Source organism: Phoxinus phoxinus (assembly GCF_949152265.1).
Source record: "Phoxinus phoxinus genome assembly, chromosome: 15".
NCBI classification, from domain to species: domain Eukaryota; kingdom Metazoa; phylum Chordata; class Actinopteri; order Cypriniformes; family Leuciscidae; genus Phoxinus; species Phoxinus phoxinus.
This window is the reverse complement of record NC_136890.1, coordinates 14,861,973-14,877,960: the sequence shown is the minus strand read 5'-3', so window position 1 is coordinate 14,877,960 and position 15,988 is coordinate 14,861,973. Positions and strand designations below refer to the sequence as shown.

The 15,988-nt window shown below is 39.4% G+C and overlaps 1 protein-coding gene across 2 annotated transcripts in view; it reads left to right on the top strand.

Annotated features, from left to right (window-relative positions):
* Positions 1-15,988, top strand: part of gfra2a (GDNF family receptor alpha 2a) — a 79,217-nt gene that overhangs the window by 26,618 nt on the left and 36,611 nt on the right. For both annotated transcript variants that reach the window (XM_079636481.1, XM_079636482.1), the window contains exon 3: positions 1,624-1,710. In XM_079636481.1, coding sequence (XP_079492607.1) covers positions 1,624-1,710 — 87 coding nt within the window. The remainder of the gene's footprint in view (positions 1-1,623; positions 1,711-15,988) is intronic.

The window sequence follows — 15,988 nt, the reverse complement described above, 5'->3', positions numbered from 1 at the left end:
TGATTGGTTGCTGTTGCATCAGAGGCCAATGAGCTGCGGCTCAACATTTAAATACTGGCAGTGTTTGCTGTTAACAGTCTGCAGCGCACTTCCCTCCCCCTTCCCCAGCTCCACCTGTATAGATCTGCTACGGGGGGCTTATTCATGTATGTTATATGTGCAGCATGTCTTAAGCCTGGAACACACCAAGCCGACAGTCGGCCGTCGGGCAGTTTTTATGCGTCGGCCGACTAAGTTTCCTCAGTGTGTTCCGCACCGTTGGCTGAAATTGGTCCTCGTCGGCTTTGTTTCGGCCGATTTGACATGTTGAATCGAGCAAAGAAGTCAAAACGGCTCAAATAGAAGGCTGTTCTAATGTTACATTATATTACCAGAATGTTCCTTGGTGAATATTTCAATATCAACATGAGCAGAGTTAAATAAAGAAAGTGTGTAGCAGGATTGATATTCAAAACGGTACGCACGCATTGCTTTGTTTACGGTTTGTGTATCTGCAGCCTGCAGCGTCGGTTTCCCTTTTTGCATGACGGATATAGACGAATATATCTGCAGAAATAGACAGTTGTCACATTTACATGCAGGCGCAGAACGCGCATTCTAGCGGACAGTCGGCTGTAGTTCTCTCGGTGTGTTCAAGTGCAGCTTTTTACCCCGACGCGAGGCGACAACACAGTCGGCTTTCATCAGCGCTAGTTCGTCGGCGTCGACTTGGTGTGTTCCAGGCTTTAAATGCTCACAGCAATATCTGTGAATGTATTGGCAGTAGCAAGTCACGGTACTTGCTTTGCAGCAGCAGAACCGTAGCAGATCTATTCCACCGAGACCAAATAAATTAACATTGCCATATCCATCACCATGCCAATCTCCCCAAGAGTTGTCATGACAGAACTAAACATGCGTCATCGTTTTCAAATACGTCCGTTTTCATAGTCCACTCTACAAAAAACACTGTGTTCAAATTGATCCACCTGGGAAAGCTACATTTTTGTCAGGATAGAAATTCCATCTCAGTGTGGAAGGAAGGCCAGAACAGAGAGAAAAAGATCAGTTTTCAAACGAAAACGAATTTATGTGGACAAGGCTTTAAATGCACAACAAGGCCTGGTGCACTATGAGTGCCTAGATTATGTACTTGTAGCAAATGCTTATGTGTAGCAAAAATAAAAATAATGTAATTGCCCCATTTGGTACAACAGTATCTTTATACATTATATGGCGAAGTACATAGAGTATAGTGTAAGTGCATAGTGTGTACTACCACTAAAGATGACCTGATACCATGAACCAAAAATGTGCAGTATACAACAGAGCATATTTACTCTACTTAAGGCTCTACTTGACCTTCCATTCCCAGTGTGATGAATGAACTGTAAGTAATATAAGCTGAGATTGTTTCCTAGGTTTTTTGGCTTATTATTTTATCAGACAGCATTTTTTAACACAAGGTTGGATTCTCAGATGATAATTGGATGCCACACATTGAAATAAACATAATAAGGACATGTGACAACAATGTAGCACAATGTACTAATCTAGCATACAAATGCAATGTAGCACTGTAGTGTGGGTATGTACAGTGCTTAACATTATTTTAATAGTCTATAATTATGTCTTTTTTTTTAGGTGAGGATTTTTATGAGCCATCTCCGTATGAACCCATGACGCCTCATCGACATTCAGATGCATTCCGCCTGGCGTCAATCATCTCAGGTAATTATCAATATTTCCATTACGAATACATTCTGGCAACGTGCTGTACTGTTTGCTGTTGATATTGGCTTCTTTTTATTGCCATCTCTTATATGAAACTCAGAAAATCCAGCACTAAATGAATTATTATTATGTTCCAATACAGAACAGTTATAGTTTAAAAAGTTTCTTCTTCCTAAATGTTTCTTTTAGCACATTCCAAACATAATAAAGGGAGAAGTGAAGATAAATTAGTCATTTTCCTTTCTAGGAAAAAAGAGAAAGAAACAGGAGCAAGCGCTTTTTCCAGTGAAATAGAAACCTTTCTAGTTATTTGTCACCTTGGCATGAGTTAAGTGTAATGTTTAATTTACTGACAGAAGTCATTACAGACAGTAGAGGACAGAAATATTGCATCCAATCCATTATCACAGCCTCACAGAGCCTGGAACAACCAGAATAACTCTTTTTTTTATTCTGATACGAAGGAAAAAAATAGCCAGTGAATGACAAATCTCATGTGCACACTATAGAAATATTGAATTCAACAGGGTTGTCAGATCCATCTTCTTGCCATAATACCATTTTAGTGTCTTGAAAGGCCTGCTGTGAGTAGCAACTGAGTTTTGGAGTTTGCATATTTTCTTTCTTTCTTTATACAAAATAAATAAACATTGCTGCCGGGAAATGTGGACACAGCCTCCATTGGCTGATTGTGTAAACATTAGCTGATCATGTAATTTCACAGAGAGGTGAGTTAAGTATGGTTGGATGTCTTTGTTGTATAATTGTATGTATTGTTATGGTTATCACATCTTCAGTTGATTGTGTGACAACGTAAATGGGGAAAATTAATTTGGAGACTGATTTAACGGGAAAGTTCACCCTCAAGTTCACATTCTATTATCATTTACTCACCATCATGTTTTTCCAAACCATTTTTTTCTTTTACTGCTTCTTCCTAGCAAAGCAAGAGTCATTCATACAGCGAACCAAAGGCTACAGTTTCTCTCTAAAGAAACCTTTAAAATCCTTGCTGATAAAAGGGAGGCCTGAGATACGTCTCATTGCGTCTCACTCACAACCCTCGCAGATTGAGATGGCATCTTTTGATTTGATGTGACAGCCCGAGTCGTTATTCTAGACCGGCTGTGTCTGTTCATTTACTACAGAGGGTGAGAGGAACAAGTGGACCGCAGCACTAACACTGACATATTGAGGGTAAAGCTGGCGGACCCGCTCAGCCCGTATCCACTCCCTGGCGGGGATCTCTCCCAATCTGGAAGTGGAACAGCCCTGTGTGCCATATTTAGGATCAGGCAACATTAATTGTGATCCCTTAGTGTCCCAACTGCTGGAAGCACTATTGTGTTACTGATGTTTCTATACACGCAGTAAGTGGATAGTATAAAGTAAAATCCTAAAACACACACGAGGGAAATCAGTAAGAATGAATTGCGTATTCATTTGTTAAAAGCCACATTGCTACTTATGAAGTTACATATATGTGATTCATAACGTCACAATTACGAGAAACAAATTCATAATTGTGAAATATAAAGCTACTTTGAGATTTTGCACATTAGTTTGTCACATTCTGAGATGTATTCAAATTACGAGAAACAAAGTCACAATTGCAATATTTAAATTTACACTGTGATTTATGAAGAATCACAAAAAATACATTCAAAATTGTGAGATTTGACTGGATATCTGAGAATGACTTTTAACCAACTAATGCGCAAAATCTTAATATGACTTTATATTACTTGAAATAAAGTCTCAATTGTAAGATATGAAGTTACATTGTGATTTATAGTCACAAATAAAAGAAACAAATTCACAATTGTGAGATGTAAAGTTACAATGAGATTGTGTGCATTTGTTAAGTCCGATTCTGACATATGAATCAAGTTACAAGAAACTGTCACAATTGCAAGAAGGTGCTTTGTGGTTTATAAAGTCACAATTACGAGAAGTAAAGTCATATTGCACTGGAAAAAAAAAATACTAACATACTGCATTTCAACATAAATTACATTAAACTGACTTTAAAAAATGAGTTGAATCTTGTATAACTTGTATACTTGCTTAACTTATTTTGATGAGTTAAAGCAATGTAACATTATGTTGTCATAACTTATTGATCATGTAATTATTTACAGTGTGAGATTTTGCATATTACTTTGTTAAAAGCCACATTATGAGATATGCAGTCAAATTAGTCGATATGCAGATATACAGTAATTACATTGTCATTTTATTGTACACATACTGTACAATTCAGACAAACAAATTTGCAACTATGAGAAACAAAGTCAAAGTTGCAAGATGTAAAGTTTTGAGATGTAAAGTCCAAATAACTGAAACTAAATTTGCAATAACCTTTTTATGTAGGCTAATCGAGGGCAAACAGACATCACTATGAATTACTACTAAAATATTTAGATTAAAAGATTACTTTTCAGCTTTATGTCGCAAATGCTTTACATTTTGGTTGTTGTGTCGAATACCTCTGTAAACTTTCCCCTTGCACAGGTCAACAGTTCAGGATCTCAGAGTACCACTTCATGTTGTGGTTCACACTCTGTGTTCAATTTGATAGATATCAGGCCAGGGCAAAAAAATATTTGTCTGCCTGAAATATGACAGAGCATTTTATGACATGACATAAGACTCTCTTCATGGGTCATTTCAGGTGCCGGCGAAGAGTCTATTAACAGGAGAATCTTCTCTCTTGCTTGTTCACTTTCTTTTTCATTTCTTTTGACAAATCCCTCAAGCCTGTCGAGCAGAAATACTTCCCAACAGAATAAGCCACTCGAAAAAGAAATGCAGACAAATAGAAGAATAGAACAAGTAGAATATAAATGAGATGAACCCTTTCAGGCACAGTGGTCTGTGAGAAATCACTTATTATTTTCTCACCTTTCAATTTGCATTAAAGAAGGAATCTTTCCGTTGTGTGACATTTTGTGTCTCACCAAAGTTAGGTGTGCAGTTTCTTTGAGCTTTTGAAAAATCAAAGCTATAGTTAAATTTGTTGCAACTGTTCCTATTAAGTGTTATGTTGCATAGAATTGATAAAAAAAATTATGTTACACATTTTTATATAAAGATTAGGTGGTTTTGCACAGCAAACACTGTGAATATACAGGAAATACCTAATCATATGACAAAATGGTGGTAAGCATTCTGTGTTTGATCAAAATGAGAGATCTTTATAATATGGCCAAACCATTTTGACTGAAGAAAAAAAAAACTTTAAAAAAGAAATGTCAGTCAGTGCACAAAATAATACACTCGGTTCATTGAAGTGCTTTTTACTAAGAACTTTTAGTGAGAAACCATCTCAAAAATGCCTGCATAATCCTGTTTGAAAGAAATTCAGTGACTGGGTCTAAAACGGTTTGAAAAGAGATTATGGTGGCATGAGACCATAATCTCTGCAGGTTCAGAATAATATAATTGTGCAGTTTTATTATACTGATAGTGGCTTCCAGATTTACACTAGCTTCTGATCAAATCTTTTGGACCAATAAAAGAGCATTCAGACTGACAGTTTGAATGATGGCGGCCTCTTTCATAATCATTTTCTTGCGTTTAGTATCTTCATGTAGCGTTTATTTGCTGTATTGGAGGTCCACTTTTACGGTCATGGCCAGCATTACTGTCACAACAGGCAGACGGAGAAGGTAATAATAGTGTGAGTAACAAAAGCAAGACTTTATGAGCTTTCTGCTCATATTCAGAATCCGAAGTGCACATGAAATGCATGAAAACATACAGTATGTGTGCAAAGGGAACTTGGACAATACATGAGTGAGATTGATGACGATTTTATGATAATACACTTTACTTCATGGCTAATGTAAATAAGAAATTTAAATATTGCTGTTTATCATTAAAGTCGATTTAAGATTAGATTATGCAATTCACCTGTTAAAAACACCTTAATCTTTGTAATTCACTTTGTCTTTATTGCCTCAAGCATTTTTCTATTCTGAGTTCAGCATTGGAAATGATTGGGTATATTTGCCAGGATAAGTCCTTAGGGGAGATGAAGCGATAGCTACATGTTGCGATGATCTGACAGCATGCAGAGCCAATGATAGCACTGAGTTCCTCACACCTGGCATTGAAAACTTAGAGATTTCTGGCTGAAATTAGCAAAGACACTTTAAAAAATACTGTTGTTTTAACCCATGTTTGGGTCAAATATGGACAAACCCAACCTTTGGTTTAAACTAAAAAGGTAAAAGCTATAGGTAAATTTAAACCAACGGTTGGGTTTGTCCATTTGAAACAACCCAGCTTGTTTTTTTCAGTTCTTGTAGCTCATGTTGAGTTTAGAACTTACAAAACTAATTTGAATTTAGTACATTTTTGAAAGCAGTTTCTTGTAATTATTATCAGTTATAAAGGGCAACTTGACTTTAGATTATTATTGTTCTTTTTATTTTATTGAACACATTGAATAAGAGTTGAAACACCGGTGACAATATCACTGTGATATTGTTACACCGGTGACAATATCATAGTGACATATTCTCATAGTTAGTGTCAATATCAAAATACCTACCCCTGATCAGATAAATAATCAATAAATAACCCCATAACCAATAAATAAAATAAATAAAAAATCTATCATACAAATACTAAACAATGTAATAGTAATGATACGTTTAAATATTTCATATGAAAAATAAGCAAATTAATACAATTTTCAGCCGATGAATTATTAGAAAAATAATGCACACCCAAGGTGGAAATGCACTGTAAGTTGATCTACTCCAAGAACAGCGCCGTTGTCACGGGTATGGTGCGGATGAAGACAGGCAGAGGCCCAAAGTTCCAATTCAAACTTTTACTATAATAAAACTTAAACAAAACTGGTACAGGCAAGGGTAACACTCTCCATACACAATAACATATACACACATTGACCGACAACTGAAAGGAGAAAGACAGGAACTTAAATACACAGAGGATGACGAGGGTACAACAGGTGAAGACAATGAAGGATGATTAACTGATTAACTAGACAGGTGAAGAAAATGAACTAATGAAAATGACGACAGAGATGAAGAAAAACACTGAATGAGAAAAACAACCTAAAAGTCCAAGGAAACAACAGAAAACACATTAACAATGTGACAGAACCCCCCCTCCCCCCAGGCGCGTCCTCGCGCCGTAAAACATCCAAAGGGGTGGGAGGGTGGGCGCCCTGGAGGCTGATGAACAGGTGGCCGATCTGGAGCAGGAAGCCTCCAGGGCGGAGCAGGACGTGCAGGTGGCCAGGGCGGAGCAGGATGAGGGCGTGGCCATGGCGGAGCAGACGGACCCTCAGGCGTCCATGGTGGTGAGGACCCTTCGAGTGGCCACGGCGGAGACGACCCCTCGGGCGGCCACGGTGGTGAGGACCCTTCGGGCGGCCATGGCGGTGAGGACCCTTCGGGCGGCCATGGCGGTGAGGACCCTTCGGGCGGCCATGGCGGTGAGGACCCTTCGGGCGGCCATGGCGGTGAGGACCCTTCGGGCGGCCATGGCGGTGAGGACCCTTCGGGCGGCCATGGCGGTGAGGACCCTTCGGGCGGCCATGGCGGTGAGGACCCTTCGGGCGGCCATGGCGGTGAGGACCCTTCGGGCGGCCATGGCGGTGAGGACCCTTCGGGCGGCCATGGCGGTGAGGACCCTTCGGGCGGCCATGGCGACCGTGTCGGAAGGGCCTCCACGATCCCCTCAGAGGACTTATTGCCCCCCCCCAAAATTTTCTTGGGGAGGTCAGCACTGGACTGGACCCGCGGCGAAGAGGACTCTGAGCTGACCGGGGCCAGCGGCGAAGGCGGTCCTGGGCTGGACGGGACCAGCGGCGAAGGCTCTGGGCTGAACGGGACCAGCGGCGAAGGCCCTGGGCTGGACGGGACCAGCGGTGCAGGAAGCTCTGGGCTGGACGGGACCAGCGGTGCAGGAAGCTCTGGGCTGGACGGGACCAGCGGTGCAGGAAGCTCTGGGCTGGACGGGACCAGCGGTGCAGGAAGCTCTGGGCTGGACGGGACCAGCGGTGCAGGAAGCTCTGGGCTGGACGGGACCAGCGGTGCAGGAAGCTCTGGGCTGGACGGGACCAGCGGTGCAGGAAGCTCTGGGCTGGACGGGACCAGCGGTGCAGGAAGCTCTGGGCTGGACGGGACCAGCGGTGCAGGAAGCTCTGGGCTGGACGGGACCAGCGGTGCAGGAAGCTCTGGGCTGGACGGGACCAGCGGTGCAGGAAGCTCTGGGCTGGACGGGACCAGCGGTGCAGGAAGCTCTGGGCTGGACGGGACCAGCGGTGCAGGAAGCTCTGGGCTGGACGGGACCAGCGGTGCAGGAAGCTCTGGGCTGGACGGGACCAGCGGTGCAGGAAGCTCTGGGCTGGACGGGACCAGCGGTGCAGGAAGCTCTGGGCTGGACGGGACCAGCGGTGCAGGAAGCTCTGGGCTGGACGGGACCAGCGGTGCAGGAAGCTCTGGGCTGGACGGGACCAGCGGTGCAGGAAGCTCTGGGCTGGTCGGGACCAGCGGTGCCTCTGGATCGGCTGGTGTTACCGTGAGGGAGGAACCACAAACCCAAAGAGCTCTGTCCATAAACTCAATAAAAGGTAGATCTAAGTCCCTGAGCAGCAAAATCTGGGCTAGTGGATCATCAAGTCCTCTCCAGAACCGTTGCTTCAGAAACTCCTCCTCCCAGTAAACATCCTGATGAAGATGCAGGAATACGTCCACAAACTCCTCCAATGAACTCCCATTCTGATTAAACAGAAATGCCTCCATTACTTTTTGGTCGGTCAATCTGTCACGGGTATGGTGCGGATGAAGACAGGCAGAGGCCCAAAGTTCCAATTCAAACTTTTACTATAATAAAACTTAAACAAAACTGGTACAGGCAAGGGTAACACTCTCCATACACAATAACATATACACACATTGACCGACAACTGAAAGGAGAAAGACAGGAACTTAAATACACAGAGGATGACGAGGGTACAACAGGTGAAGACAATGAAGGATGATTAACTGATTAACTAGACAGGTGAAGAAAATGAACTAATGAAAATGACGACAGAGATGAAGAAAAACACTGAATGAGAAAAACAACCTAAAAGTCCAAGGAAACAACAGAAAACACATTAACAATGTGACAGCCGTTATTACCTCGCTAGTGAGAAATGTCAAGTAGCTTTTAAGTTTGAAACTCTTCAGAGCAGCGCTAACAACACGTTTCTGTGCGAGTGTGTGTCCATACTATATGTGTGTGTGTGTTACTGCGTTTGAGTAGGAAAGAGCGGCTGAAGAGTATGAGAGCATCTGCTTTCCATATATAATAAAACGTCATTTTGTGGCAAGAAACATGGAAATAATTTGTCGTTTTTATCCTATTGTATATGTATTTGCTTGTTGAGTTTCGTTGTGGGTTTTGGTTCTTTTGCTGTTGTAGACTATAAGGACCTTTGAAATAACTGAAATCATTTGGCGAGATGATATGGAACTGTAATGCGGTCAATGTCTGCCTGGAACTACTTTAGTCGTGCATTTACCGTGAAAGTAATTGCACACGTTAGAATGTTCGTCAACCAATCAGATTCAAGCATTCAACAGCCCTGTAGTATATGCGCAAAAAATCAAACAGGCAAATTAATTGAGAATAAATTAAAATAAATAAAATAAAAAGAGTTTCTGGACTAAAAGTCAAGGGACATACGTTTGACACAAAATCTTTATAATGACCCCCTCAAAAAGTGACACTGAAAAAGTGAAACTGAAGAAATATGTATCACACTTCTAATTTTCAATCTTGAACCATGCATATATTGATTCAGAACATTACATTATATGAGAACACAAACATTTTGACAAACTTGTGCAAAACTGCAAAGATGTGTTTACAAATTACAGTGTAAAACGTAACCTTCAGCCACTGAGACCAATTCCCTCTTTCTCGTCCCCCTTCATTCCCTTCAAAGGGAAAACACTGTTAAACACCCAACACAACCTTAGTTCAAGACATTGTTATCTTCTCTCTTCTTCCTATTACCTTGCGCATATATTGTTTCTTTCCCCTTTACTGCTGGCTATATTAACTGTAAAAGCACATTTGAAATTCATACTTCACTGTTGCCTTTGTGCCCCTTCAATGGAGAAATGTAATGAGACTTTGTTTACCATGTGGCATCCCTGTCAGCAGGGAATGAGATATGGTCTGCGTTATACAAACAAGCCTGGGTCGTATAGCCACTGATTATTAAACCAACAACAAGACTGTCGCTTTGTGGTCCCTGCTGATGCTAAAAGTTTGAAAGTAAACAGGTTTTAGACTTCAGAAATGTCCACACAAATCAAACGATTCATATAATGAGGAGTCAAATTTTCCTGGATGTTTTGAGATAAAAGAGATTATTACTGTAACTTTCAACAGCAAAAACTTTTTTCATACTTCTGCAATAGATGAATACATTTGAATCCTACATCATCAACACCCATTCTGCGTTTCAGCCTATGACAAAGATTAATAAAAACTGTAACGGTAACACTTTACAATAAGGTTCATTAGTTAACATTAGTTACTAACACAAACTAACCATGAGGAATACATTTGTTACTGTATTTGTTAATCGTTGTTAACGTTGTAAAATAAAAATATAGTCATTGATTGTTTGTTCCTGTTTGTTCCCATTGCATTAACTAATGTTAACAAGATTTTAATAATGTATTAGTAAATGCTGAAATTAACATCAACAAAGATTAATAAATGTTGTATAAGTGCAGTTCATTATTAGTTCATGCAAACTAATTTAGTTAATGTTAACTAATGAACCTTATTGTTACCACTGTAAAAAATATATTGCTTATTTTTAGTAGTTAATACATTGACTAACATTAACTAATGGGACCTTATTGTAAAGTGTTATGCATTTTTAGAAGTTATTAAAACAATTATATAACCAATGTAATTCCTGAGGTCAGTAAGATGATTGAGCATAGTAATAAAAAGCATATTATAAAGATTTTGTTGCAGAATTGTTTTTACTAATATTATAAGTGAACCTCAGGGACCCATTCTGTTACTGCAGACTGAAAAAGTTTGGATCTCTCTTTCCATCGCTGCTTTTCTCTCTCTTCCTCTCCCTCCCAAATAAGCATTATAATAGAAGGAGATAATGAGTAATGAGAAGTAAAGAAAGGCTTCCCGTTCTCCTCGCAGCAACAGTAGAAGCTAAAGACTTTCTAACGAGCTCACGCACCTCAGAGGAGATTACATCTAAACTGTGGCACTTCTCCTAATTGCAATCAGCGTAGTCAGTGCCAAGAGCTGTGAATAACCCAGACTGAACCTGCTGTCCCTTTAGCCGTCCATTGCACACATTGTGCATTATTCACACATTATATGCCCGTGAGTGATCTGTATAGTAGCTTGCTTAGTATGAGTATTTGCACATAAAATAAACCCACATGCAGCTCTACTGGGGCACAGATCCCACATTGCTTGTCTGAGATAGCAACAGTAACTAAGGAGGGCGGGCTTACCGATAGGTCAATTAAATATAAACTTGATGATTCATTGATATGACACACAATCAAAGCCCGTACAGAACACAACAATGTGTTTATTTTATGTGCTATACAGTGCGGCAGGTTGCAAAAACACCAGGCTGGGTAGTTAGGTAACTTAGGGGGGTTGGGGGGCATGCTCCCCTGAGAAAATTTGGATTTCTCGGACCTACATATGTGCATTTTAAGGTGTCTGAAGGCAAAAAAATTGGATAACAATAGAAGCAAATAATGAATAAAAATACTATTATTTGTATTATTTAGAAACTTTTGTTTCGTCATGTTTTCATAGCCTACCTCAATAGCGTGCCAACACCGGACTTCGGTGTGCTCAGATGTGTGCGCGCTGCAGTTGCTAGGAAACACCGGACATGGATTTCTGTCGCGCGGGTCAGCTTCTGTTTTCGGTTAAACTGCGCTGCTTTTACAAGCGTTGATTGTTTTACTACTGCGTTGCAAATAGATCATTTCTATTACCATATAATATAATTTCTATTAAATACACGGACAAATAAAATAAATTGTTAAACTCAAACTTCAGGTTTACTGGGGCACAGCAGATTTATACTGGGGCACGTGCCCTAGTAAAAGGGGTCTAGCAACGCCCCTGCCCACATGCCTTATAAACTCAAACTAATTCATTAAATGATTCTGGTTATCACACAGTATTTGTGACCTTTCAGCAGGCAGGTCATTTCTGGTCACAGGTTGTTTTACAGGTTACAGAATAGCTGGGCTCCCTCCAGTATTCTTGCTGAGAGGAAGAAAAGAAAGAAAAAACTGTAAATCCTTTTTATACCTTTGTCATTTTCACTTTTTTTTATCTCAGTATGGAGTTTTTGTGACCCAAATGGTTCTCTCTAGAGGAGGTTTATGGTTTTCTATTTCTCTCTGATGCCAAATAAAATTCCAAGTGTCATTTGTTGTCATGACTTAAATGTAAGAAACGTATTGGTTGAATTCACTAAAACAGTTGCACCACTTTTGTTATGGACTTTGGGCTACTGTGGATTCCTGTATTTGATATTTGCAGGATATCTGAACATCTCCCAATATTTTGTCCCATTTCCTTCTGTTCGGTTCCTATCCCGTTCTTTAACCAGGCAAATGTTTGTGCATGCTGAGCGCAGTCTGTGCTGCAGCATCCTCTGACCTCCAGACGCTGGACGCTTTTTTTATGTACATTCTCGCCAACCAATTTCATACCTCATTTACGGCTTCTTCCTCCACTGTGAGACACACCTAAAATTGCTCTCTCACAAACACACACACACACACACACGACAAGAGAGCGAGGACTACTGAATCAAATTTAGAAACACTCTAAAACCACACAGTATTTTTAGATCTGGGTAACCTTTGCTTGCCGCTCATTCAGAACATTGCAAATGGCTTTTGTCGATTGACAGTAAGAACTTTTAAAGGGTTATTATTGTTAGTATTATGGGAACATAAGATTGCACCAATTACAAGAGACTTTCTCAACCTCGTAATGTTACAGGATACTTGTTTGACCTCAGTCTAAATAGCTATAGATTGCACTGCAAAATAATGTTCATATTCAGTGTTTTTGTCATGTTTTCCAGGATAAATATCTAAAGTTTAAATAAAAAACATCTAAACAAGATACATTTAAACCAATATTGATATTATTGTTAATATATAGTTAGGGCCTGATACTGTAGGTCCTTTTATGTGCAGTTTGCAAGCAATCACATCATTACCGCATGACATAAGCTGATTGGCTTCTGCTGATCATGCGGCCCATGTGATTGCTTGCTCAACATTTGAATAGTCTGGATCAGTGTTTGCTGTAAGCTAGTCCTGCACCTCCCCCAGCTCCGCCTGCCTAGATCTGCTATTGGATTTATGTATATCTATTTATGCAGCAGCAGCATATCTTACATGCTCACGGCATCATGTGTCACAATTCTGCAAGAGATAGGACGCACATGCAAATGAGCCAAATATATTACTTTATATTACCTTAATCACTGTCTTGTTGGCTAAAACATAGCACCATTTTGAAACATATAAGCAACTCCTAGCAACTGTTAGCTAGGCTTAAAATATGTTTTATACAGCAGGGTTAGTGGTATAGCGCAGTGTTACAACTAAGCCGCCAAGTGTACAATGATAATGAAATGAAAATAGGGAGCCACAAAACTTTTCAGGTTTGATTATTTATTTCTGTATTTATTTTGCCACATTTAACTTTGTTGGACTTTCACAAACAATATTGGAATTGTCAAAGTATGATTTTTTTCACATTTGTTTACTATACATTGATCACTTGTTTATTTATTAGAAAGCTGTTTTTCATGCAATAAACCCTTTTGTGATTTTGAGCTAGTTTTTATTATTATTACTGTTATTATTAATAATACTAATTTTGCATGCAGCTGCCACACACAAATATAATTCAATAGCAATTACAATATATTATTTATTTATATATTGCACAACTGTGCAGCCCTTTCATATCTCTATCCATGATATCCATAACGATGATTGGATGAGGGATGGATATCTATCTGATGTACTAACAATATCAAACTATACAGATAAAATAGTACTGAATTATGTGTTACAAACTAATTTCACATGTTTGTGTAAAACAATTATATTTTGTGAAAAAACAACAATGGGGTGAGTTAACAAAAATAACAATTGATATGCAAACATATCAATATGGTTGTATTTTCAAATTCAGAGAGGATCAGTAAATGTACTTCTGGTGTGTGTGTGTTTTTTTTTTTTTTTTTTCCTCGGGAAATGAATCTTTTTAAGCCTAAAACAAGCTTGCGGAGTAAGGTTACGAGGAAGAGAGGCTTCATGCATTGATTGCACTTGCTACAAATTGTATTGATTGCATTCAGGAGTCCCTCCTGTATTTAACTGTAGTGATACTTGAGATCAGAGGCAATCTGTGTTATTTCAAATATCTGACAAATGCTTGTACTTGCTTCTAGCAGGGATGGCCATGGTAAAGTCACGAGTCCAGATCTACATCAAATGTATAAATCTGTAACACAGATGAGTAATATGAGGATATGTTTGAGTCTTTAATAAGTAAGGATATGTTCGATGTAAACATTCCCATGTCTTATTAATGTCAGGCTTCTGAACATGTGTTATTAATCATTGCTTTGTAAATACAAGACCTCTGAGCAATGATGTCTACTCTGAAACCAAGATTACTCCCAACAAACATCAAGATAGTTATTAATATCAATCAGTTTCAAAATAACTTCAAAGGACTTCATGAAAAATCCCTAATGTTTCCCTGAGTCGTTTGCTGCCATAACACAAGGTAATTTATATGCCTACTCCCTTTTTATTTACATAAATATTATATTTCCACTCATTTAGAGTAAACAGTTCAGACATTTAGATCATTAGCACTTTATTCATAAGTAACAAAAACCCATTCGGAATGAAATTCGTCTTTTACTCTCCACAAGGGGTCTGATAAACCATCTGTTCTCAAAGTTATACCAACACCCACTGGGTTTTATTAGTTTCTCTCTCTCCCTCTCTCTCTCCAATCACCAGAGCTGCCGTCAAGGCTAGAGACGCCATTAGGGCAACATATCAATGCCGACCTTCATACACTTTTAGAGGTCCAGAACTTCCCCACAGTCTCCAGCTGATAGTTCCACAATCCCCTGAATACTTCGTTCAGCTGCCTTCAACTGAACACTTACAGACGTCGCACAGCTGGATACATGCCCTTGTTTCCCTTTCCCCACTTTTTCTTTATCTTGAATGTACTTATCAGAGTGTGCACACTATATACATCACTTGAGGATTCAATAATGCAATGGTTTCAGTAGGGTTTTAGATAATACATTTAAACATCTTTTGGTTTTAGCAAGGGTACAGCTAATGTTTCATGTCCATTCTTTTGTCAGGACCTTGTTAGCCAAAGGTCGGGATTACATGGGATAATCCACAACGAAAGTGCATTGCCCATTCTAACTGATAATAATAAGATATGTTTCTTGAGCACCAAATCAGCATGTAGAATGACACATATTAGACTGGAGTAATGGCTACTGAAAATTCAGCTTTGCCATCATAGGATATTATGATGTGTAAGTGAGTGTATACACACACATGTTGGTGCAATGTTGGTGCAACTACATTATGAGGACTCTCCATAGGCATAATGGTTTTTATACTGTACAAACTGTATATTCTATCCCCTTACACTGCCCCATATCCCTAAACCTACCCATCACAGGAAACATTCTGCATTTTTACATTTTCTATAAAAAATTTAATTACGAGGACTCATGAAATGTCCTCATAAACCACGTTTAAGTTGTAATACCAGTGTAATACACATGTCATTATACAAATTTACGTCCTCAAAAATCACATAAACAAGCACACACAGACACACGCACACACACACACACAAACACACACACACACACACACACACACACACAACTCAATGTCTTGTCTTCAGGTTTTAGGCCACTTCCCCTACATTATGAGGACATGCAGCTGTCCAAATAAGTAAATCGCTAAATAAGGATTTTTATTATTATTAAAAATGCAGGATTATGTTTAGGGGTGGTGTTATGGTTATGGGATAGACAATATCATTAGTCCAGTATAATAATAATAAAAAAACATCTATGAACAGTCCTCTAATAATAGGTGTGTGTGTGTTCTGAAAGCATCCCTATTGCGACATTGAGTTG